We start from the raw sequence: 23,492 nt of genomic DNA, 5'->3' as shown, positions 1-23,492 counted from the left end.
TTGCCTTCGTATCGATATTTTAGAAAGTGAATTATTTCGTATTAAAAAATAGAATATTATAATCGTATAATCATTATATTGACGAACAAAAGAATTTATTATAAATTATATTTATTTTTGTTATCGATAATATCTCGTTAATATTTTATATTAATTGACATTTAAATATTTGCATATTTTAGCTTATATTTCTATTATATTTGATAACTGTAAAATATAAAAGTATAAGATTTCTAGTTAATTTGTCCGAAGAGAATATAGAAATATCTATAATCACGTCTAATCGGACGTCGTGATTTCTACGTAAAAAGCATCCATTCCGTACTGACGAAACGATCGCCTAAGTCAACGATCACGGAAACAGCAGTTGACAAAACCTTCTGTGTGATATTATACGGTAGTCGAAAAGTTTTCGTTGATCGTATTTGAAGGAAGATTTTATGTGTTCTCCTTCGAAAGTTAGTGATAATCAGTCATTGTGTTAATAGATCTTGTTCCAGTAAAAAAGCCAAGCGTCAGTTCACAATGAGCTTCCTATTGTAAGTTTTTTCTAATAGAAATTTCGATTTATTCTATGTCTTCGCTTTTACTCCATTAAACTCACGATAAGAACATTGTAGTCAAATTTGATATAGGAAATGTTAATTGTATACTTTGATCAATAGATCTTTTCGAAATATGGATTATTTTATAAAAATGATGGGATATTACTGAAAAAGAATCTGCCATTAGAGAAAGGACTGCCGGTCGTATTATCTATAAATGTTGACAGATTCTTTTTTTTACACGGATATTTCATTTTTACAGCAAAATAATGTTTTCTAGATTTTATTAATATTTTTTTTTCTGATACGTGCGAAAATGTTATCGATAGATAATTTCGAAGTGATTATATTTATAAAAGGTGCATTGATAATGTGCATACAATATAATCTCAATTTATATATGCAGCCACTATGAATCATCCTTCAGGAAAAATATGTTTCATTATTTTATATATATATATATATTCTAGAGTTTCAATGTTATGATACTTTATATATATATATATATATATATATATATGTATGTGTATTTATTTTTTTTTCTTTTAATCAAAGAAAAAATTTTCTAATGTTCCAAAATATATCATTAAAAAAATGCAAATAGAGGAAATTATTTATGTTTTTCTTTTATTATTTCATTTAGTATATAAATGAAAACTTGATGATAAATAAATAAAAATTTTGATAAGATACAATGGAGATAACTTGCTATCTATTCAGCGAAGTAATAAATTCATATCTGTCAGTTTTACATTATCCGACTGTAAATTCAACGTTTCTGGATTTCTTAAGTGGAAGCCGGTCATCGAAAACCTTTAAGCCAAAGAAGAATATCCCTGAAGGAACTCATCAATATGATTTGATGAAACATGCAGCAGCTACTCTTGGTTCTGGAAATCTAAGATTAGCAGTTATGCTTCCAGAAGGAGAAGATTTAAACGAATGGGTCGCTGTCAATAGTATGTATTATTATATTATATTAAAGTATATATTGAATTTGAAATTTATTATATCTATTCATAAATCTTATTTTTAATAATAATAATATTATTATTATTATTATTATTATTATTATTATTATTACAGCTGTTGATTTTTTTAATCAAATCAACATGTTATATGGCACTATCACAGAATTTTGTACAGAGGAAAGTTGTCCGATAATGTCAGCAGGTCCAAAATATGAATATCACTGGGCAGATGGTCATACCGTAAAAAAGCCAATAAAATGTTCAGCTCCAAAATACATTGATTATTTAATGACATGGGTACAAGATCAATTGGACGACGAAACATTGTTTCCTTCCAAAATCGGTAATTTAATTTACTTTTATAGATGATATTGTAAATGGAGATATATTTAAAAAAACAAAATAAATATATTTTTTCATTCCATAGGCGTACCATTCCCAAAGAATTTCTTATCAATTGCAAAAACAATATTGAAGCGATTATTTAGAGTATATGCACATATTTATCATCAACACTTCAGCGAAGTTGTACAGCTTGGCGAAGAAGCGCATTTAAATACGTCTTTTAAACACTTCATATTTTTTGTTCAGGTATATTTAAATAAAAAATTAAATATACACATTATTATATACAATATAATATTATATGTATATATGTATATACATTTTTTTTTTTTTATATTTAGGAATTCAATTTAATTGAACGAAGAGAATTAGCACCATTACAAGAATTGATAGAGAAGTTAACTGCCAAGGATGCACGATGAATTATTCATGTGATTGTATACCCAGAAACTCCTCCAAAGAATCTCACCCACATGGTATTTGCTAACAAATGTGTAATTGCATATAATATTATGGAATTAATTACATTTTGGATATAATAGGATTTTTCTTATAAAGTGTGGGTCAATGGTTGAAAGGAGGTATTTATTTGACATTGGAACAAGCTAATACCGATTTTCGCAGTTTTTATTTTAAATGAAAAAAAGAAAATGAAAAAAAAAAAAAAAAAAAAAAGAAAGCTTAGAATTTATGTTGAATAGACTATTGACACACACACATATGTTTCGTAAATGAATTAACCATTTTCGTTTGTACATACACTCTTAGGAATGAGGGTCGTATTAATAGGAATTATCAAATTTCAAGATAAATTTTATTTCGTGTATCTAGGAGTTATCCTTTCAATTTTCCTTTATGTAATTATTAAATCAGGTTGTAATATGCGTGTAATTTTAGAGATACGGAGAATTGAAAAAAATTGCCTTTATTAGACAATAAGTGTTTCAATCGTGTTGTAGGTACCATATAAGTAGATTTTTTACTATAAAAACCATACCCCGGTAAAAAGTTAAAAGACAATTATTTATTGACCCTCTTCCTAGAGTATATGATATAAAATAAGAATGAAAATATTTAAATTAATCTTTGTGGTATATTCGACTGTAATCCATATGCATATAATAATGGCAATGACTACAAAGGGTGAGAATTATCAATGTAGACTTTTGTACAATATTTACACATCTAACACACAGCATAGTAAACGATTTATGTTATATTTAGTAGCGACACATTCTAATCAGTTAATACGGTTTGTTGTGAATTATAATTTATTATATCTAACGAGCTTTGTACTTCAAGTTTTCAACTTGTAATTGAAAAAAGATCATCTTATAAAAGATTATCTTACATATATATATATATATATATATATATATATATATATATATATATATATATATTCTGTGTAGAATATTGTATATGCTGAAGGTTGGAATTATGATGTTAAGTGATTTAATATTTAAACATATCTAATTGTGATCCATATTATTTTGTTATAAAATATAATTACACACGATCGGATGCAAAAGTAAGATAATTTGCTATTTGGGCAAACTGCATATAGATAGAGAAAAAAAAAAAGAAAGAAAAAAGAAAAGAAAAATGAGAAAATGATGTTGAAATAGCATTTAATCATTGTAATTTCGTATAATTGCTTTTATACTTATATTACATTGAAAAAGAAACGTTGTCACTTTTTTATCATAGTTTTTATATTATAATCACGTGTAATGTTTTTGTCGTCGAAACATTACATATTGTTGGTATATATATGAAGGTACTAAGTTAACACATATACTTATATTATTATCACATTATTTTAATATATCGAAACATTTAGACGATCTTCATGTGTTAATTGCTTATATAATATTACATGTAGAAATAAGCTTTATTTTCTTTTTATGCATCCTATTTTATATTTGTCATATGTTCAAATGCATATTGTTATTTATGCATGAGGTCAAGAAAAAAAAAAATATGTATTTGTTATAATGATTTGAAAAGAGCAATCACATTTCTGATATCATTAAATTTATATTTTCGTATATTACATATATAAATTGGCTTTTTATAAAAGCAAATAAAAAAAATCATGAAAATCGGTAGAAAAATATAATCAAGAAATCTATATATATATATATATAATTTTATTATTTGCTCGCTTAACTATTAGCAATTTTATTTTTTATATTCACATTAAGTTCGTCTATTATGAAGACATCTGTTCGTAAATATACGTACATCGCTAGTAATACATGTGATATCTTCCGATTTAATCGAAAGGTTCAATACAATCTTATCGAGGTCCACGAGTATAATAAATGTATTTTATTATAACGATGATATATACGATAAATAGCTTTGATAGATTGAATAGCGAATGATTTAGGAAAATAATGGAAAAATGAAGAGAAGGAAAAAACGAGATATATTTGCAAGGCATTAAATGTAAACGTATCTAGATGATTTACAATAATTGATTATATTCTATAACAATGACTGTCTTCTATCCAGTACTTAAGAATACAAATAAAAACAGAATACAGAATACGTGTCTTTTGTAAAGAGACATCATATACATATATATATTTGTATTAAATTAGTAATAATATAGAAAGCGATGTTGCCTATATACGATATTTCGCATTAATAATAACATTAATTTTTATTAATATTATTAATTATATATTATAATTTCTATTATCATTATTATTTTAATTATTGTTACATTATTTTATTATTATTATTATTATTATTATTATTATTATTATTATTATTTTAATTTTATTTTAAATGTAATTACATTTAAGTGTCTATTTTACATGTCGATAGCACATTATCATAATAGACCATTATCATCAATCAATACCATTTATATTTTCGTAGTAAATCGCTATACTATAAAATAATACGTATTAAAAATGAAGCTTCGATTCTATTATATTTTGTAATCTTACGACTGAATTATATCCCATTGTGTATGTGATTAATATTTTTATTATTTTAATATTGTTTTTCTTTTAAAAAAAAGAAGAAAAAAAAAAGAAAGAAAGAGGAAAAAAAATACTAAAAGCGAAAATGATATATTATAAAAGATCGTATAATGCTTGCTTGCTTGCAATTCCTATTTAAGATGCGCAAAGAAGGAGAGAAAGAGAGAGAGAGAGAGAGAGAGAGAGAGAGAGAGAGATAGAGATAGAGTAGGTATAATTAACAAATAGTATCACTTCACTATATTCTGTATAAGGATTTTTGTTTGGTATAGAGTTGGTCTGAGAAATACTATACGTTCCTGTGCTCATAATAAATATTGTTAAAAAAATTTTTTTTTTTTTTCATTGTCATTTGAAAAGAAAATTTATGCAAAAAAAAGAATTGTGTTGTCGTTTATTAAAATATGTAATTATTATTATTATTATAATTTTTTTTTTATATATAAATATTTTTTAACAGATAAAATATTGAATATAATAATATTTGCTAAAGGAAGAGAACAAAATTGTCTAATTCATTTCAAATGGTGCTTCTTATTAAATACGTCTGTTTAAATATGTACAATTTTCAATGATTAATGGTCTACTTGTTTTGTATACTCAAATGAAATATATTTGTGCAATGTAAATAACAATCTTTCGCAAATAAATAAAAATAATCGCGTATATATAACCGAATGTTACATATGTGTGTGTGTTTATATATATATAAAATTATATATATATATAATTTTATTATTCGTTCGCTTATTATTAACTATTATACAATTTTATTTTTTATATTCACATTAAGTTCTTCTATTATGAAGATATTTGTTTTATCATTTGTTTATCATTTGTTATATAACATCGTTATTAATATATGTGATATCTTCCGATTTAATTGAAAATTTCAATATAATCTTATAGAGATCCATGAGTACATTCAATTCTTTACGATTTTTATAATCATTATTTTTACAATTCACCGTTACTGTTTATTTCTTTTTAACAACTTCTTTCTGTATTATATAATTTTTGAATAATTTTTATTTTCATTTGATCTAATTTAACAAACGTTATTAATCTATTTGACCAATAATCACGAGTATATTATAATAAAAAATATTTATAACTTGGAAAAGAAGTTATATTTCATATAACTTTTTTTCATTCTTACAATAGAATATGATTTTAAAGTTTAGCGATCTATTTCTGAAATACCCTGTATATACAAAGACATATATATATATATTTATTTATTTGAAAAAATTTCATATATACTTAAAACATGCATATTGCAAATACGTAATTGAAAAAAACAAACTGAATAAAAAAAAATAGTAATTATTCAGATCTTTTGAATGAAATTCAAATGTTTCCTTTTATTTCTTCTTTTTCTTTACAAGATATATGTATGTTTGTAGTTTAGACGTGTAGTTCGGACATAGACGGAATTTATATTAGTGTTATGAAATTATATTTCTTAATTACATGTTTACTTGATTTAATTTATAATCATTATTAATTTGCTTGATTATTGTCGTGATTGTAATATAATTAACATAAGATAATATAAGTTTCACTTAAAATAATTCTATAAATATTTAAATAGTGCATATGGCAGATAAATAATTGAAAGAAAAAAGAAAACAAATTAAAATAACAAAAAAAATGTTGAAATGTTAATTATGTAGATCTTTTTAATGAAATTTTAATGTCTTTTTTTTTTTTAAGAATACATGTAAAGGATAGTATTCAAATTAATATAATAATAATTATAGTCCCCAACTAATATAACGTAACACAACGATGATTATTAGTGAAGAATCCGTTATCATTCTAATTCGAAAGTATATTGAAATCATTCGAAAAACTTGTGATTTTTATTTAATATAACGTTTACGTACTATAGTGTTATGCGAATCTTTTATTAAGATAAAATTAAAAGTTAATGATAAAAAAAAATATATATCGATTTTAATGAGAAAAGAAAAATAAATTAATTTATCGTTCATTTAATTGATCATTCATTTGCTTTTAATTGTACATTGAAAATATGTCTACAGATATTATTCATTCGAGCATATATTGTAAAGGTTCTTTTTTCAGTATATAAATTTCATTGAAAGAAAATGAAATTATTCATATTATTCTGTTTTTTCTTTTTTTTTTTTTTTTATTTAGGGTAGATCGCGATCTTATTTTAATTATAAACAAATTAAAATTTCAAATTGTTAATAAATAATAAAATATTTTGCATTATTTCGATATACGATCTTATCCGCGGTAAATGGTGTTTATTAGAATATATAATTAAAGTTAAATTAATAATTTAATATTTGTTTTATTAGCAAGATGAATTTGTTTTATTGAATGATAATATTTTTTTTTTTTTTTTTCATTCCTCTGTTATCACATTTTCCTCGATAAATTAAAAATATAAATGTAACAAAATACAATTGTAACTACGTTTCTTTTGTGGACTTTCATCTTAACATCGTTATAACTTTTCTCGCTCTTACTTATATGCCCCACCATTGATGAACTGTCGTACGGCATATTTACACGACGACAGCTCGTGTAAATATGCCGTACGCTTTCGAAGTCGGTTTAGTATTATGTCGGCATTCAAAATAAGTTAACACGAGATTGAATTGTTGTTTTATAGATGTTGTGATTGGTATAATCAGATGTTACATAACATTTTATATTTTATATTGTTTTCCTTTCCTTTTTCATTTTTATTTTATCTCTTATCATTTTTCAATGTCACAAAATTATATCACTACATTTTTAATATAACAATAGTTACAACGTGAATCGAGAGAGTGTAATTTTTCTTTTTTTCTAATGACAGATTCATGGATAAAAAAACATTTACAAAAAAAAAAATGAATATCTTAGAAATAATATATTCCTTCTTCTTATTTGCCTTTACTTTCGATTATTGGGTAAGTATACAAATTCATGAAATAACAAGAATTTCAAAATATAAGTACATATATACATATACGGAAATACATATATGTATATATGCGAGGGTAATTCATAAGATTTGTTTTTTGTTTCTTTTCTTTTTCTTTTTCTTTTTTTTTTTTTAAACATAGAAATTGTATTCTTAATATGAACGAAAAAAAAAGAATCCATCGATTTTTCACGAATTAACTATTTTGGAAAAAATATTACTTCGAACATTTGGACAAAGTAAATTACATTATTCATTTATTTCAGAAAATCTTCTATTTAATAGAAAAATGTATATTAAGAACGATGATGTTAATATTGGGTTGTATAATGTATCCGATTATTAGGATGAGACTTAAAAAATCTCAATATTGTCCACCTTTATTAAACAGAATATTCTTTTGGACGGCTACTGATATTGCAAGAAAAATTCGTATGAAAGAGGTAAGTTTCTTTAATATTTTATATGTAATCATATTTACATATGTAATCAACTAAAACTAATATTTGAAATAATAAAAAAAAAAAAATCTTTCTACAAAAGAAAAGCAAACAAAGAAAGAAGAAAAAAAAATGACAACATATTGGTTATTATATAGCACTCCAATATTCATATATATATATATATATATATATATATACTTGTAAATCTATATATATAGATTTACAAGTAAAAATATTGTTATACACAATCGCAAATAGACACATATAATTTTCATTGATAATTATTATCTATACGTTTTTATTTAATATTTTTTCTTTCACTTAATTTTTCTTAAATTTTATAATCAGTCATTAGCGTGCGATTTATTTTTCTTGAGATTAGAATGAATAAGTTTTTATAATTATTGATTCAAATTTTTAAACTTATAATTTTTCAATAAATCATTTTCGGACATAATTTTATATGAACATTTGTTTTAATGGATATTATCAATTAATTTACTTGATATTATCAACATATGATAATAATGTACTATAAGAAATAATGTATATGTATACACACACACATATACACACACATACACATAACTATATAATACCTAACTTGTATACAAGTAGTGGGAATAGTTATCCGTAATAGAATTCCGTAAAATAATGATAAAAGTATTTATATTATATTAATAGTTTAATTCGATGATCGGTATATATAATTTTTATTTTAATATTTGACAACAATAATCGAATTTGGGCAATGTATTTTTCACTTCATCATTTACATGAATATAATTCGAGGAAATAAATATCCTGGATAATTTATTTTAATGATGATTTCAATGAATTTAGGTATTTTGACAGATTCGCCAGTTATACTATGTTATATATAATATACTATATATACTATATATGTATATATATTACATATTATAAATATTCATACTTTAATAAATATATATATATATATATATATATATATCACATAATATGAATATTGATACTATATTATAGTATTATAATTATTACATAATTTTCTGATAGAAAATCTTTTCAAAATAAATAAAATGATTGATCGTGAAATTCTATTATAGATCACCAGTGAGGAAGTTGTATCAACGTTTATTGCTCGTTGTAAAGAAGTTAATCCTATATTGAATGCTATTGTCGAGGACAATTATAAAAATGCGTTAGAAGAAGCTCGTGCTGTCGATTATTTTTTAAATACAACTACGCAATCTATAAAGTGTATCGCAGAAGAAATGCCATTATTTGGGGTTCCCATAACAATTAAAGCTAGCATCGCCGTGAAAGGTGAAAATATTTTTCTATTGATCCAAAATTATTTACATACGTACATATATATACGTATGTACGTATGTATATTAATTAATTAATAAATATTTTGCAAAAGTGTATTGTAAGTTTACCTGAATATTCTAATCAATATAAATAATTATGTAATAGGGTGTTATGTAATAGGGTGTTATGTAATAGAGTGTTGTGTCATTTATATTACGCGTAATAATATTTTCTTATAAATAACGACAAAAATTTCTTTAAAATAATGAACAAATGTTTTAAATTATTGATCGAATAAATAGAAGCTTTAAGGAATGTTTACATATGTATGACAATTTTTGATGGATATTTATGTCAAATTGATATTTTTTTAATGATTTTCAATTGAAAATTTTGTCAATGTGATCGTCTATAAAAGAAAGAGAGAGAAAGAGAGAGAGAAAGAGAAAGAGAAATAGCATTCTTTAAAGTAAACATATAATCAGAAGTGGAAGTATAATACTTGTATTCATATATTGCTCAAACCTCTAACGAGTTCAAGGTTTTAACGTCCTTTTTTATGGAATATAGTTGTACTTATCGCAATCCTCTTTCGTTTTATATTGCTTCATTACGTTTTTCTAATATCAAAAAAAAAAAAAAAAAAAAAAAAAAAAAAAAAAAAAAAAAAAAAGTAAAAAAAATGCACATTATAATTATTGAGAAGAGATTTGAGCATGAGTGAAAAATGTTTAATAAATCCATCTCACATACATGTATAACATTTACTTATATAGAGATATCATATTGTTGAAAAATGTTATATATGCTAATATTTAATACATATATATATATATATATATATATATATATTATATTTCATACTTATTTATCAATTACGTAAATACAATTCTGCAGATTTTTCGAAATTATGATAAGTAAATATAAACAATATATTATTTCGATATCTTGCATATAAGTATATTAAATATGATTTTATAATTTAATTTTTTATACAATTGTCTAATAAGCGAAATATCATTTCTATATAGATTTTAGTATCGCGGTAGGAGTAACAAGCGAAAAACATATAAAGGCTGAAAAAAATGCAGACGTTATAAGAAAAGTTCGTGAAGCCGGTGGTATTATTTTGTTAACGAGTAATACACCAGAATTATGCATGTTTTGGGAAACTTTTAACAATATCATTGGTAGAACGTCAAATCCTTATGATACAAGAAGAACAAGTGGTGGTTCAACGGGTGGTGAGGTTTGTATTATATAACAAAACTCAAATATATATTCTACATATATAAATATATATTTCTTTAATTATATAATAGACACAAAATATACTCTGATATATAATCTATATAAAATATATATTGTATAATATAGTATCTCTCTCTCTCTCTCTCTCTCTCTCTCTCTCTCTCTCTCTCTCTCTCTCTCTCTCTCTCTCTCTCTCTGTATATATATATATTTTTTTTTGTATAGGTCAAATATTTTTTTTTTTTTTTATATAAAATATACTAATATAATTCGTTCTGAAATTTTTTTTTGTTATATCTAATTAAATTGAAATATTTAATTTTATATAAAATTATAATATGTATATATGTGTGTATGTACGCGCGTGTATCTATATATCATGAATAAATTAAAATATATAAAATTAAATAAAAAAAATTATAAGAAATATATATTTTTTTATATTCGTTTTAGGCTGCGCTTATAAGTAGCGGTGCTTCTGTGATGGGTTTAGCATCCGATGTTGCGGGATCGATAAGATTGCCTGCTATGTTTTGTGGTATTTTTGGTCACAAACCAACATCCTGTAAGAAATAGCTCATATTTTTTTTTTGTTTTATTTTTATAACACTATATATATATATATATATATATATATATATATATTTATATATATATATATATATTTATATACATATCTACATATAAGTGTGTGTGCGTGTATACGCGCGTGTATATAAAGTAGATAAAAGATATATTTATTAACGAACAAAAAATTTACTGATTAACAATAATATATCTTCTTTTTTTATATCTCTTATTTAAGTTTAATTTATATTATTAAAATATTATTTTTAATAATATGAATTTAATAGATTGGATTTCATGCAAGGGTCACAGACCAATAGGTACAAATAAAAGATGGAATGATACTTTCACGATTGGTGTGATGACGAGATACGCTATTGACCTTCCTTTAATTTTAAGAAGTATTACAACATCTAAGAAATGTATGAAATGTCTTGATCGTCAGGTATGCATATATTAATATCCATTGCTACATTATATATTCGTCATTTCTTATGAGGTTCATTTAAAAATTAATATTTATAAAATATAATTTATTATTTTCGTTCTTCTTTTTATTTCTTTAAACACAATATCAATTACGAAATGTTTTCTATACATATAAACTTGTACCTGTATAATAATTTATGATATTTTGTAACAGGAGGGTACAAAATAAGTATAATAATCATGCATTTTAATGGCATCGGCATTGTGAAACATTTTTACGTGTATAGAATGATTATTTTAAAAAATTACAAAAATTTTTACCTTTCTGATATAAGTAATTAAAGAAAAAAAAAAAGAACAAAAATTTATGAAGGTGATATTACAATTTGAATATATCTCATTGACGCATTAACATTGTCTATTTAATATATTTCGAATATATGAATTTTCTAAAATATATATATATTTTTTTATGTTTTTTATTTTTTTTATTTATTAGGTGGACATTAGAACAATCAAGATTTTTTATCTCGATGACAAATATTGTAAAATATTAGGCTCGTCCATTGATATGGAAATCAAACTTGCCATTAATAATTTGACCAATCATTTAAAATCGACTTACCAATGTCAAGTTCAAAAAGTTGGTTATTATATATAATTTTTATATTATTTTTATTACATATTATTTATATATTACATATATATTTTTTATATTATATAATTTTATTTTTTTTTTATTATATAGAAGTATTACAACATTTTCATATGAAACAACTCAAAATTATTATAGTCAAAATAGTCAATTATTATAGTAACAATAGTGTATATGTGTGTATTTATTTATATGTTAATAGTTTGTGTCACTATTTATATTGAAAATGAGTTGTTCGCAAATATAAATGTTGTACATATGTAAATAAACATAAATATTTGCTCATTGAATTATGCTAATTAGATAATATAAAATTTTTTTATTGTTGTTATAGGTGGAATTAAAAAATTTGAAATATGCGATGGAAATAGGGAGTCTTACTCCTTTTGAATTAAATAAAACGGAAACCATTTTTAATTTAAACGATGGAACGAAGGTTAGCATAATTAATTGTATAAATAATTTCTATCTTTTTTGTATTGTAGGAAAAAGATTATATAAAAATATTATGACATATGTATATCTATAGCCATGGAAAAGCGTATTCCTTGTTTTGGTGCAGCGCTTATTTAATCTTAATTCTCATACGTGGGGATCTATATTGTATGGAATTCTTGTGAGATTTTTAGAAATATTACCGACATCGGTTTATAAAGATATTTTGAAAAAGCGTAGTTTACTTAAGAAAGAACTTGAAGTAAGTATTTATTATTAATAAATATACATTTATTAATAAATATATTTATTATAAATAAATATATTTATTAATATATATATTTATATAAATATATTTTATTAATATATTATTTATATATTTATATAAAATATATAAATAATATATTTATTAATAAGTGTATATTATATATTTATTAATAAATATACATTTATTTATAATAAATATAAATATATTTACTTGTTATTACTAATATTATTTATTATTATAGTATTTATATGAAACGTATCTCTCTCTCTCTCTTTGTATGTGTATGTATGTGTGTATATATATAATTATAATTTTATATTTCTTTTATTTTAGCTAATTTTAGATAAAAATGCTGTTTTGATTTGTCCAACTTTCAATGCATGTGCACATTATCATTCGGAAATATATTACAAGTTTTTAAATATAGCTTATATGAATATTTTTAATTCGTTGAGTCTTCCTGTCACACAGTGTCCTATGGGTTTGAATAGAAATGGTTTACCCATAGGTTTACAGGTATATTAATATTATTTAGTTTATTTTATTTTTACAAATATATGAATTAGTGATTATAAAAATGATCAATATGATATTGATATTATTATAGATTTTTAAATAATAATTATGTTTTCATATATTGCATGGACAAAAAAATCAATATAATTTTTTTTTCTTTGTGTTAACTTTTCTTTTTTTCTTTCCTTTTTTTTTTTTTTCTCTAATTAGATAATCGCTAATGATTCTTGCGATCATTTAACAATCGCATTGGCTAAGGAAATAGAGAAACAATTCGGTGGTTGGCAAGTACCACCTAGTAATATTAATACAGTTACATAACATAGATTTTTATTTTATATTAATCAATTAATTGGTTTGTTTTCTTAATAAATTTTAGATAATTTACTTGTTATTTAGAGAATCATATTTTTATAATATATTGTATAAATTAATATTTACAATATTATACAAATAAATTTTGTATATCAAAATATCTAAGCTTAATGTTTTCCTCATATAGAAGAAGATAAAAGTAAAAAAAGTCGAAAAAAAGATTTATTTTTACTGTAAGTTGAATAGAATAATTTTATATAGTTGATAGAGTATAAAATTTTTAAATCTATTTTAATCGTTTCAAAAAAATTCAAAATACATGTTATTTTTTATAATAAACAGTTTATACACATTAATTAGTTATGTACATATCACATATATATATATATATAATATGTATAATATATAATAATAATCTAATAAAAGAAACAAAGTGGTCATATGAATTACAAGGAGTCATTTTTTCAAACACATCACGGAAGTCGAGTTATCGATATCTCGAAGTTATTTAGAGATATCGAATTTTTGTTACAACATATCGATTATGTCCACGCTGATATTTCGACATATATTTAGTGAGTATATAAAAAAAGATCTGTTGTTATAAAACTTCTTTTAATTCACAATATATAGACATTATTTTCTTTTTTCGATATAAACGATTCCGAAGATTTTAATTAATAAAGGATCGAAGTGTGAGTGAATAATGTTTCTAAATTTAATTTTGAATATAGTCTTTAATGTCAAATAAGACGTTAGAGATCTTTTATATATATATGTGTATATATATATCTTTTTGCAATTGGTAAATATTTTTTTATTTGAAATTTTGAAAATATGTACGTCCTATCGTTTCCATTTATTAACATTTTTCTTTTTTACATTAACATTTTTCTATTTTAGAATATACTTTTTCTTTTTTTTTTTGTATTATTATTATTTTTTTTTTTTTTTTATGTAATTTATTGTGTTATAAGTACACACATTCTACGTTATACTTGTATGCAATCTAAATATGTCTTATTTATAATGATATGAATGCTTGAAAGAATACATTTTCTTTTTTAAGTTTCACATCATTTTAAGATGTCTACATCAGCTATATACATATTGGATATGAAGGGCAAGGTGTTGATCTCTCGTAATTATCGTGGAGATATAGAAACAGGAGTAATAGAAAAGTTTATGCCTTTAGTGATGGAACGAGAAGAAGAAGGTAATCTTACACCTATTATCCAGACATTAGAGTGCACATATGCTTATATAAAATATAATAATCTTTATATCGTTTCTACAACAAGGAAAAATGCCAATATTTCTTTGGTTTTTGTATTTTTGCATAAAGTGGTACAAGTAATGCAAGAATATTTTAAAGAATTAGAAGAAGAGAGTATAAGGGATAATTTTGTTGTAATATATGAGCTTCTGGATGAATTATTGGATTTTGGTTATCCTCAAACAACGGATAGCAAGATTTTACAAGAATATATTACACAAGAAGGTCATAAATTAGAAATACAACCTAGAATTCCAATGGCTGTGACTAATGCTGTATCTTGGAGATCAGAAGGTATTAAATATCGCAAGAATGAAGTCTTTTTGGATGTAATAGAATCTGTTAATCTTTTGGCAAATGCTAATGGAAATGTATTGAGTTCTGAGATCGTTGGTGCTATAAAAATGAGAGTATATCTATCTGGGATGCCAGAATTGAGACTTGGTCTAAATGATAAAGTATTGTTTGAATCGACTGGACGAGGTAAATCCAAATCAGTAGAGTTGGAAGATGTCAAATTTCATCAATGCGTAAGACTTTCAAGATTTGAGAACGATCGAACAATTTCTTTCATACCACCTGATGGAGAATTTGAATTAATGTCTTATAGATTGAATACTCATGTCAAACCATTGATATGGATTGAATCGGTTATAGAGAGACATGCACATAGTAGAGTAGAATACATGATAAAAGCTAGATCTCAGTTCAAGCGTCGATCGACAGCTAACAATGTGGAAATAGTAATACCTGTGCCAAATGATGCAGATTCTCCTAAATTTAAAACAACCATTGGGAGTGTCAAATATTCTCCTGAACAAAGTGCAATTACTTGGTTCATCAAATCCTTCCCAGGTGGAAAGGAATATTTAATGAGAGCACATTTTGGTTTACCATCTGTTGTTGGAGAAGATATAGAAGGCAAACCACCGATTCAAGTAAAATTTGAAATTCCTTACTTCACTACTTCTGGGATTCAAGTGCGATATTTGAAAATTATTGAGAAGAGTGGTTACCAAGCATTACCATGGGTTCGTTACATTACACAAAATGGTGATTATCAGTTGAGAACAAATTAATTATATTAACATAGTTAAATGAAAATATTTGAGATGACAAACGATCGAGTGCGATGTTTCCAAGGAAACTTCAGTATATACAATTGTATCTAGTTGCAAAAATCGACCATTTTAAATAATTAAAAGATTAACTTGTCTGAATAATGTATGTAAGAAATGCATAGATTTGCATAGTTTAATCTTTAAATTAAATGAAAAGAATAATTTTTATGATTCTAATCTTATAAATCTGATTTTATATACATACATTATTTATCCAACAAATTTCAACAGAAATAATACTTTATATTTACAAATACTTAAAATATTTTTAAAAAATATTTTAAATCATCTATTAATATCTATATATTTAGTAAGTCGTATTTTTTGTATATATAATAAAATACATCTATAATTCATTATCGAATATATATTCGAACATATATGTAAATATATACACATAAAATAAAATATTATTACGAATATAATATTACGAAGTATAAATTGAAATTAGTCTTGGTTATATATATATATTATATTTATTAATTATAAATGTATAACTTATCACTTCTATTAAAAAATTGTTGGGATATAGACTTTGTTGGAATAGATAATTTTATGTAATAGCATTTAATGTGATTGTGTGCATAGCCATTAATGAGTTAAGATATTATTAATCTAAGGTTAAAAAGTAAAAATTAATAAAAGCATTTGTAATTATTTTTTAACAACGAGTCGCCAAATTTTATCATCGAACATATCTGTATCTAATCATTGAAGAGTTTCGATAAAATATATATATATATATATTGTTTTATTAAAATTTTGAAACTTTTGTTTTGACTTTAGTTTATTCAATGTTATATATGTAAATTATAATTATTTCTTTTTCGCGCCTTTAATGTTTAAAAACGTATATTAGTAAGTAATTTAAATTTGATTGATAACATATAAAATTATTTGATTACAATTTAAATAATTCACAAAAAAAAAAAGTAACATAAGCATATTGCTAAAGAAGTTCCTTACATATTATAATTAATTCTCTCCTTGATAAACTATTATATAATCATGATATGGAATATAAGACTGTTTTAAAACGACTGAAAAGTATTATATTATATTACAGAAGAGTGGGAGTTGAATGTGGATATTCCTATTTAGCAATACGTAGTTCAAGTTATTTTCAGTCACGCGTTATTTAAAGACATCGTACGGTCATATATACATACAAAATAAATGATTTCGGTGTGTGTATTAAAGTACTTAAAATTTAAAAGCTCTATTTTTTGTTTGTTTTTCTTTCTTTTGTCTGATTTTTTACATTTTTTCCCTGTTAAACATATATCTTATAGAATTTGATTATTTTCCAATTTCGCAAAAAAAAAAAAAGAAGAAACCACGTTGAAACGTTTCGCGTTAATAATTGTTATAGTGTGCTTTGAAATTGAAAACAACAAATAAGTGGTTTAAGAAGAATTAAAATAAAAATTTAGACAAGCACCAAAATTAAGTAAGTAAATGCCAAAATACATGTAAGATTTATCAATTATTTAAGTAATATTTTGAAGAAATATTTATAAATATATTTTTACTTATAACGTGTATATATTAGGTGGAAAAGTAATGTGGTTTTTGCGCATGTCGATATTTGGTTTGTCGATATTTGACTAAAAATAAAAACTTGTTACAAATTTATTCGTTTGAATTTAATTTAAGAAAGCGACATTACTTTCCGGTCCACCCAATATAATTCACGTTATTTTTTTCTTGTTTTTTATTTATTTCTCTTTAATTTTTTTATTACTATTTTTTTTTTCTTTTTTTTTTTTTAATACACAATATAAATAAAATAATATTTAATCATTGGTATTTAAAAAGATCAGTAGGCTTAATACGACACAAAAAAATCAAATAAAAAATCTTTACCCTTAAAGAAATAGATTATATAATAATTTGCAATATAAAGATCAATTTAATTGTACGACAATTTATTAGATTTTATAAAAATGTATATAATAAGTATTATCAGTATTGAATATTAGATTACTTATAGTTTTATTATTTTTTTTTTTCGAACAATTAATATTTACATATCTCATTTAATATCGAGAAAACGAATGTTATGAAATGAATTTCTTGATATTTCTTTTTTTTTATACATATATTTCGTATATAATATTTAATATATTATATATATATATATATATTTTCTTGTAAAGAAAAAAATGTGTTTAGAATATGTCTATTTATACAAATATAAAAAATTCACTAAAATTCACTGTCATCATTTAATAAATCTAACATACAAACTGAAAAAAAATGAATTATCAAACAAAAGAAGTTAAAAGGAAAAATTTTAATTCCTCGTTTAATATTGGATCGATAGTTCATGAACAAAAGTAATTTATTCTGCTTATCTATATTTATTTATGAGCCTGTGTTATATAACGTGTTTTGTATTTGCAAGATACCTGGTATTTATATTGAATTGAAACGTTAAATTATAATTACATGACGTCAAACGTATGAAATGACAAGACGATTCTTTTTTATATTTGTTGAAATTAATTCATTTGCTTTTGCTCTTCCTTTTTTTTGTCTTCTGCTCATTTATGAGAATTCATTTTAAAATCCATTATGACATATTATTTCTTTGAATTTATTGAGATGTTTTTTTATTCTAATTAATTTATTTTATATATTTCTTCGTCAGATTTATTTAAACAGAATGTTGCTTCTGACGAAGGAATTCGATTGAGCAATTTCCTTTTCTTCTAATATGAAGATCATTCTCTCTCTCTCTCTCTCTCTCTCTCTCTATCTCTCTCTCTCTCTCTCTCCCTCTTTATCTCTCTCTCACATTCACTTTTTCTCTTTCTCTGTCTTACTCTCTCTTGCCCCTTCTTCCTCCTCTTCTCTCGTTCTACTTTTTATAACGACTAAACGGTCTTTCGACTAAAATGATCAGTATTATCGGACTCGGATACTAAATAAGGAAGATGTCCATACAATATAAACAGTATTTTATTTTGTAATTTGATGAACTTTGACATTATTTTGAATTTGTGTTATAATAGTAAAAACTATTTTTATAAATTACGATGTTATGACCATTTTTGATTATATCATATTATCTTTTTTTTTCTTTTTTATATTTACTTGAGAAATAATTCGATTCTTGAAAGAAAGAGAAAGGAGAAAGGGGAATATTAAGATAATTTAAAATGTGCCAAAGTATACATTGATAAACATAGTTAATATTCGTTTAGATATTGGGTCATTGTATTATTTTATATTGAATCAATAAGTGCGACGATAAAAAATAGATTTTAATATTTATATATAATTGTTATTTTATTTTTTTGTTACTATATACTATATAGATCGCCTATCTATCTGTATAGACGTGTAATGAATAAAATTTCATAAGACATTCGTCGAAATTTATATATATGTATATATATATATATATATGTTTTTGTGTGTATATGATATGATAATAAGAAAAAAAAAAGAAAAGATATAATATATAAACGAACAGTGCAGTGTTTACGTTAATGCATCATAAATGTCACATCAAAGTACATTACATTTATCATTTATAAACTTTTTTACATATTCTTTTATGATATTATTTGTTTTTTTATTATTTTATATAAAATAAATGGATGACATTATTCACGATATGATTTTGACGATGATTGATATTATTAAACGATAATCAAACGTTAAAGTGAAATAACAAGAAAAGAATCGATTTTTTAAATTTCTTTCTTTCTTTTTTTGCTTTGTTGATATAATTATTACGTTACTTGTTACAATATTTTATTTTGTTTTTGTTTTTCTTTCAGAAGTCCCAAGATGAATTTGATCATTTTTATACCGGCTATATTTCTAAAATTTCTTTTCAATATATTATGTTTTATTAATAAAAAGTTCAATCATAAAAAACCGCAACGAATTCCTCCTACCAGTAATCATTTATTTAAAATGTCAGCGAGTCTACTTGCTGAAAAGATCAGATTAAGAGAAGTAAGTATGTTGAAAATAATATATTTGTTTTAGATTTGGTTATAATAAATATTAGGGGGACCGGAAAGTAATGTCGTTTCTGCGCATGTCGATATTTGATTGAGATTAAAAATAAAAACTTGTTAAAAATTTATTTTTAATTTAATAATTTAATTTAATTTTTGAATTAATTTAATTTAACGTTTGAATTTAATTTAAGAAAGCGACATTACTTTCCGGTCCACCTATTATATGGAATAATTAAATTTAATTTACATGCAAGTTATCAAAAATATCTTTTTTCAGAACATTATATATATAAAAATTGTATATATAAATAAAAATAAATAATTTATATTATTAATCTATATAATAACTTATATTCATTTTCACATGAATAAATCTTGTTTTTTTTTTTCTTTTAAGATTACAAGTCAAGAATTAGTAGAAGCATATATCCAACGTATAAAACAAGTAAATCCTATTTTAAATGCCGTGATTGAGGATAGATTCCAAGAAGCCTTGGAAGAGGCAAAGATTTGTGATAAAAATATCAGAAATGGCGAAATTACTATTCCCGAACTCGAAAAGCAAAAACCATTATATGGCATACCGTTCACGGTTAAAGAATCGTGTATGCTCAAAGGTATGACAAACATATATTTTATTTGAATATTTAAATTATTTATATTATAAATTATGCAAAAATAATGGATTGATAGAAAATTGCTCATTTGAAAGTTTAATTCCACTTTTTTTTTCTGCTAATTAGTTATTATTATTACTTTTTAATTCGTAAGCGTTGAAATTCGTTAAGCGCACAAATTTCGAATAATTTATATAAAAAGATGAAATAATTTTATAAAACTGATAGCACCAAATTTTCTATAAAATCTATCATTTATTTAATTTAAGATCCTTTAAATATGACGATATAATTAATGGTAATCATGTTGTATAATTCATCCTGTGATTAAAAGGAAAGAAAAAAAAAAAGAAAAAACGAACAACAAAATTAAGATTATCAATAAAAATAAATTTATGATTAGAAGTATATAATGTGAAAAATATATTATATAAAAAAAATTGTTTCTTTTTTTTAGGATTGAGTTATACAGGAGGTTCTTATGCTCGAAAAGGAATAAAAGCATCGGAAAATGGAGAAGCGGTAGAAATGTTGAGAAATGCAGGTGGTATACCTCTATGCGTTACAAATACTCCAGAATTATGTACGGGATTCGATACTTACAATTATTTGTATGGAAGGACATGTAACCCATACGATATAAGATATACAGCTGGTGGTTCGTCGGGCGGAGAAGTAAGAATAATAATTATTAACGATAATTACATATTTTTAATTTTATCATTTTCATTTGTTATTCATTTTGACTTCTCTAATAGCATTAATATGATCGATTACTGAAAGAAGTATAATTTATTTATAATTTGATATATTGTGTTATATTATTTAGAATGGAAATTTAATTTATAAAAAGAAGTAGCAAATAAAAATCATATTATTAAATTTTATTAGATAAAAAAAAACATTATAAAAGCAACAAGAGATTTATAATTAATATATTAGGTCTTATATCTATAATTTTTTCAACTTCTGTATACTATTTCTTTATCTCTCTTTTTCTCTCTCTCTCTCTTTCTCTCTCTCTCTCTCTCTCTTTATATATATATATATATATATATATATAAAACGTTTAATTTGTTTAAAAGGGAGCACTCATAGGTTCAGGATGTTCTTTGATAGGACTCGGTTCTGATATATCAGGATCAATAAGAATACCAGCCCTATTTAATGGTATCTTTGGACATAAGCCAACAACAGGTAAATCAACTTTTTTTTTCTAATGTAATCCTATTAATAAATAATGTTATTGAAATATGCATCATTTATGTATTTTTTTTTTTTTTTTTATTTCTTTAAATATATTAATTATAATTCCAGGAATTGTCTCGATAAAAGGTCATTTTCCGTGCAACGACAATATCAAATTTAAAGAATGTCTACTAATTGGACCTATGACAAGATATGTCGAAGATTTACACTTACTTATGAAAATATTGACTGCTACATACAATCGAGATTTATATTTGGATGATCCGGTTGATTTAAAAAAATTAAAAGTTTTTTATTTGGAGGATTTTGGATCTTCTATGATTTTAGTTCCAACTCAAAAGGAAATACGGACATGTATTAAGGAGGCAGTTAAGCATTTGAAATATTGTGGCTCTGAGATTGAAGAAGTAAGAAAATTAATAATAAATATATAATAATTAATCTATTGTTAATGAAATAATAAAGGACAGATTACAAATTTTCTATGTGATATTAAAAAATAAAGATTACTCCTTTCTCGAGATTTTTTAATCTAAAATTTCTTTTTTGCAGATTATAGCAAAGAATGTCCTTAAGTTTGTAGTTTTACAATTCGAGAGGAAAAGAAAAGATAAACGTAAAAAATCTCGAAAAAAAAGTAATTTTAATTTGTAATATGACCTAGATAGTTTTAATTCATCTAAATGTCGGATATCTCATTAATAAATGTTTCTCTTTATGTAGGATGATTAATTTAATTTTTTTGTTTCTTTTTGTTCATTATTACGAAGAACAAAAATTATAAACTCTCAATCTTCTTTACATAAATATGTACGTACATATTTACGTAAAACTCTTTACAAAAAATTCATTATACAATTTATTTTTTGGCCTATTGTCTCGATTTTATCGTCTCGTTTTTATTGTCTCGAAGAAATTTAATAAATTCATTGTTGCATCATCAATACATATTATTTATTCGAATATTTTAGACTTAATGTTTTACAATATGAAAATTTTATCTAAAAAATTAAATCTGAATCTTATTATTTTTCCGTAATAGAATATCCGACATTTTATCGATTGAATGACCCATTTTATTAGATTTTCATCGAGTCAAAGAGAAAATAAAAATTAATGCCCGATAAGTTACATACTTTCATACATCTCGTAATAACTTTTTAGTTAGAACGTAATAAGTGAAGTCTAACAAGCGAAATCTCACTTTCTCTTCATCATTTTTACTATCTTCTTCGAGCTTATCTCTTTTAATACAAACTCTTTTCCATTTCGTTGGATGAAACGCTTCTTCTCATTGAAAATTTCTAATC

At 23.3% G+C, this 23,492-nt stretch overlaps 4 protein-coding genes across 11 annotated transcripts in view; all 4 read left to right on the top strand.

Annotated features, from left to right (window-relative positions):
* Positions 1-311: 311 nt before the first annotated feature.
* LOC124424935 (MOB kinase activator-like 1) lies at positions 312-4,497 on the top strand. 2 transcript variants are annotated; one of them, XM_046964576.1, is made up of 5 exons: positions 312-539; positions 1,338-1,504; positions 1,632-1,859; positions 1,944-2,107; positions 2,203-4,497. In XM_046964576.1, the coding sequence occupies exons 1-5, from the start codon at positions 526-528 to the stop codon at positions 2,281-2,283; spliced, it is 654 nt and encodes a 217-aa protein (XP_046820532.1). In that variant the 5' UTR covers positions 312-525; the 3' UTR covers positions 2,284-4,497. The 2 variants fall into 2 exon arrangements, with proteins under 2 accessions (XP_046820532.1, XP_046820534.1); XM_046964578.1 differs by having other exon boundaries at positions 1,292-1,504.
* A 2,818-nt stretch (positions 4,498-7,315) lies between these two features.
* Positions 7,316-14,088, top strand: LOC124424656 (fatty-acid amide hydrolase 2-A-like). The gene is made up of 12 exons (XM_046964027.1): positions 7,316-7,522; positions 7,700-7,793; positions 8,074-8,250; positions 9,336-9,555; positions 10,575-10,792; positions 11,248-11,359; positions 11,649-11,806; positions 12,290-12,433; positions 12,780-12,881; positions 12,975-13,142; positions 13,482-13,664; positions 13,875-14,088. The coding sequence occupies exons 2-12, from the start codon at positions 7,704-7,706 to the stop codon at positions 13,983-13,985; spliced, it is 1,683 nt and encodes a 560-aa protein (XP_046819983.1). The 5' UTR covers positions 7,316-7,522; positions 7,700-7,703; the 3' UTR covers positions 13,986-14,088.
* A 422-nt stretch (positions 14,089-14,510) lies between these two features.
* Positions 14,511-16,641, top strand: LOC124424617 (AP-1 complex subunit mu-1-like). 4 transcript variants are annotated; one of them, XM_046963941.1, is made up of 3 exons: positions 14,520-14,554; positions 15,049-15,195; positions 15,325-16,641. In XM_046963941.1, the coding sequence occupies exons 1-3, from the start codon at positions 14,524-14,526 to the stop codon at positions 16,332-16,334; spliced, it is 1,188 nt and encodes a 395-aa protein (XP_046819897.1). In that variant the 5' UTR covers positions 14,520-14,523; the 3' UTR covers positions 16,335-16,641. The 4 variants fall into 4 exon arrangements, with proteins under 4 accessions (XP_046819898.1, XP_046819897.1, XP_046819896.1 ...); XM_046963942.1 differs by having other exon boundaries at positions 14,511-14,554; positions 15,049-16,641; XM_046963940.1 differs by having other exon boundaries at positions 14,535-14,674; positions 15,049-16,640.
* An 849-nt stretch (positions 16,642-17,490) lies between these two features.
* The window catches only part of LOC124424712 (fatty-acid amide hydrolase 2-B-like), an 11,609-nt gene continuing 5,607 nt past the window's right edge, over positions 17,491-23,492 (top strand). For 2 of the 4 annotated variants that reach the window (XM_046964136.1, XM_046964133.1), the window contains exons 1-6: positions 19,301-19,347; positions 20,168-20,348; positions 20,754-20,973; positions 21,431-21,648; positions 22,059-22,170; positions 22,291-22,589. In XM_046964136.1, the coding sequence (XP_046820092.1) occupies positions 19,316-19,347; positions 20,168-20,348; positions 20,754-20,973; positions 21,431-21,648; positions 22,059-22,170; positions 22,291-22,589 (1,062 nt within the window). In that variant the 5' untranslated portion in view covers positions 19,301-19,315. Of the gene's footprint in view, positions 17,827-19,300; positions 19,348-20,167; positions 20,349-20,753; positions 20,974-21,430; positions 21,649-22,058; positions 22,171-22,290; positions 22,590-23,492 lie in introns of those variants that run through there. The other 2 variants (XM_046964135.1, XM_046964134.1) reach the window with 2 other exon arrangements.

This window comes from Vespa crabro, chromosome 6 (genome assembly GCF_910589235.1).
Source record: "Vespa crabro chromosome 6, iyVesCrab1.2, whole genome shotgun sequence".
Classification (NCBI taxonomy): domain Eukaryota; kingdom Metazoa; phylum Arthropoda; class Insecta; order Hymenoptera; family Vespidae; genus Vespa; species Vespa crabro.
This window is presented reverse-complemented; position numbering and strand designations above follow the sequence as displayed.

Bases quoted from the DNA above. Each gene is read 5' to 3' on its own strand.
- LOC124424935 (XM_046964576.1), top strand. The intron at 1,505-1,631 runs GTATGTATTATT...TTATTATTACAG, and splicing joins CGAATGGGTCGCTGTCAATA to CTGTTGATTTTTTTAATCAA. The intron at 1,860-1,943 runs GTAATTTAATTT...TTCATTCCATAG, and splicing joins ATTGTTTCCTTCCAAAATCG to GCGTACCATTCCCAAAGAAT.
- LOC124424656 (XM_046964027.1), top strand. From the start codon at position 7,704: ATGGATAAAAAAACATTTACAAAAAAAAAAATGAATATCTTAGAAATA. The intron at 11,807-12,289 runs GTATGCATATAT...TTTATTTATTAG, and splicing joins TGAAATGTCTTGATCGTCAG to GTGGACATTAGAACAATCAA. The intron at 12,434-12,779 runs GTTGGTTATTAT...TTGTTGTTATAG, and splicing joins ACCAATGTCAAGTTCAAAAA to GTGGAATTAAAAAATTTGAA.
- LOC124424617 (XM_046963942.1), top strand. From the start codon at position 14,524: ATGTCCACGCTGATATTTCGACATATATTTA. The intron at 14,555-15,048 runs GTGAGTATATAA...TTCTTTTTTAAG, and splicing joins GATATTTCGACATATATTTA to TTTCACATCATTTTAAGATG.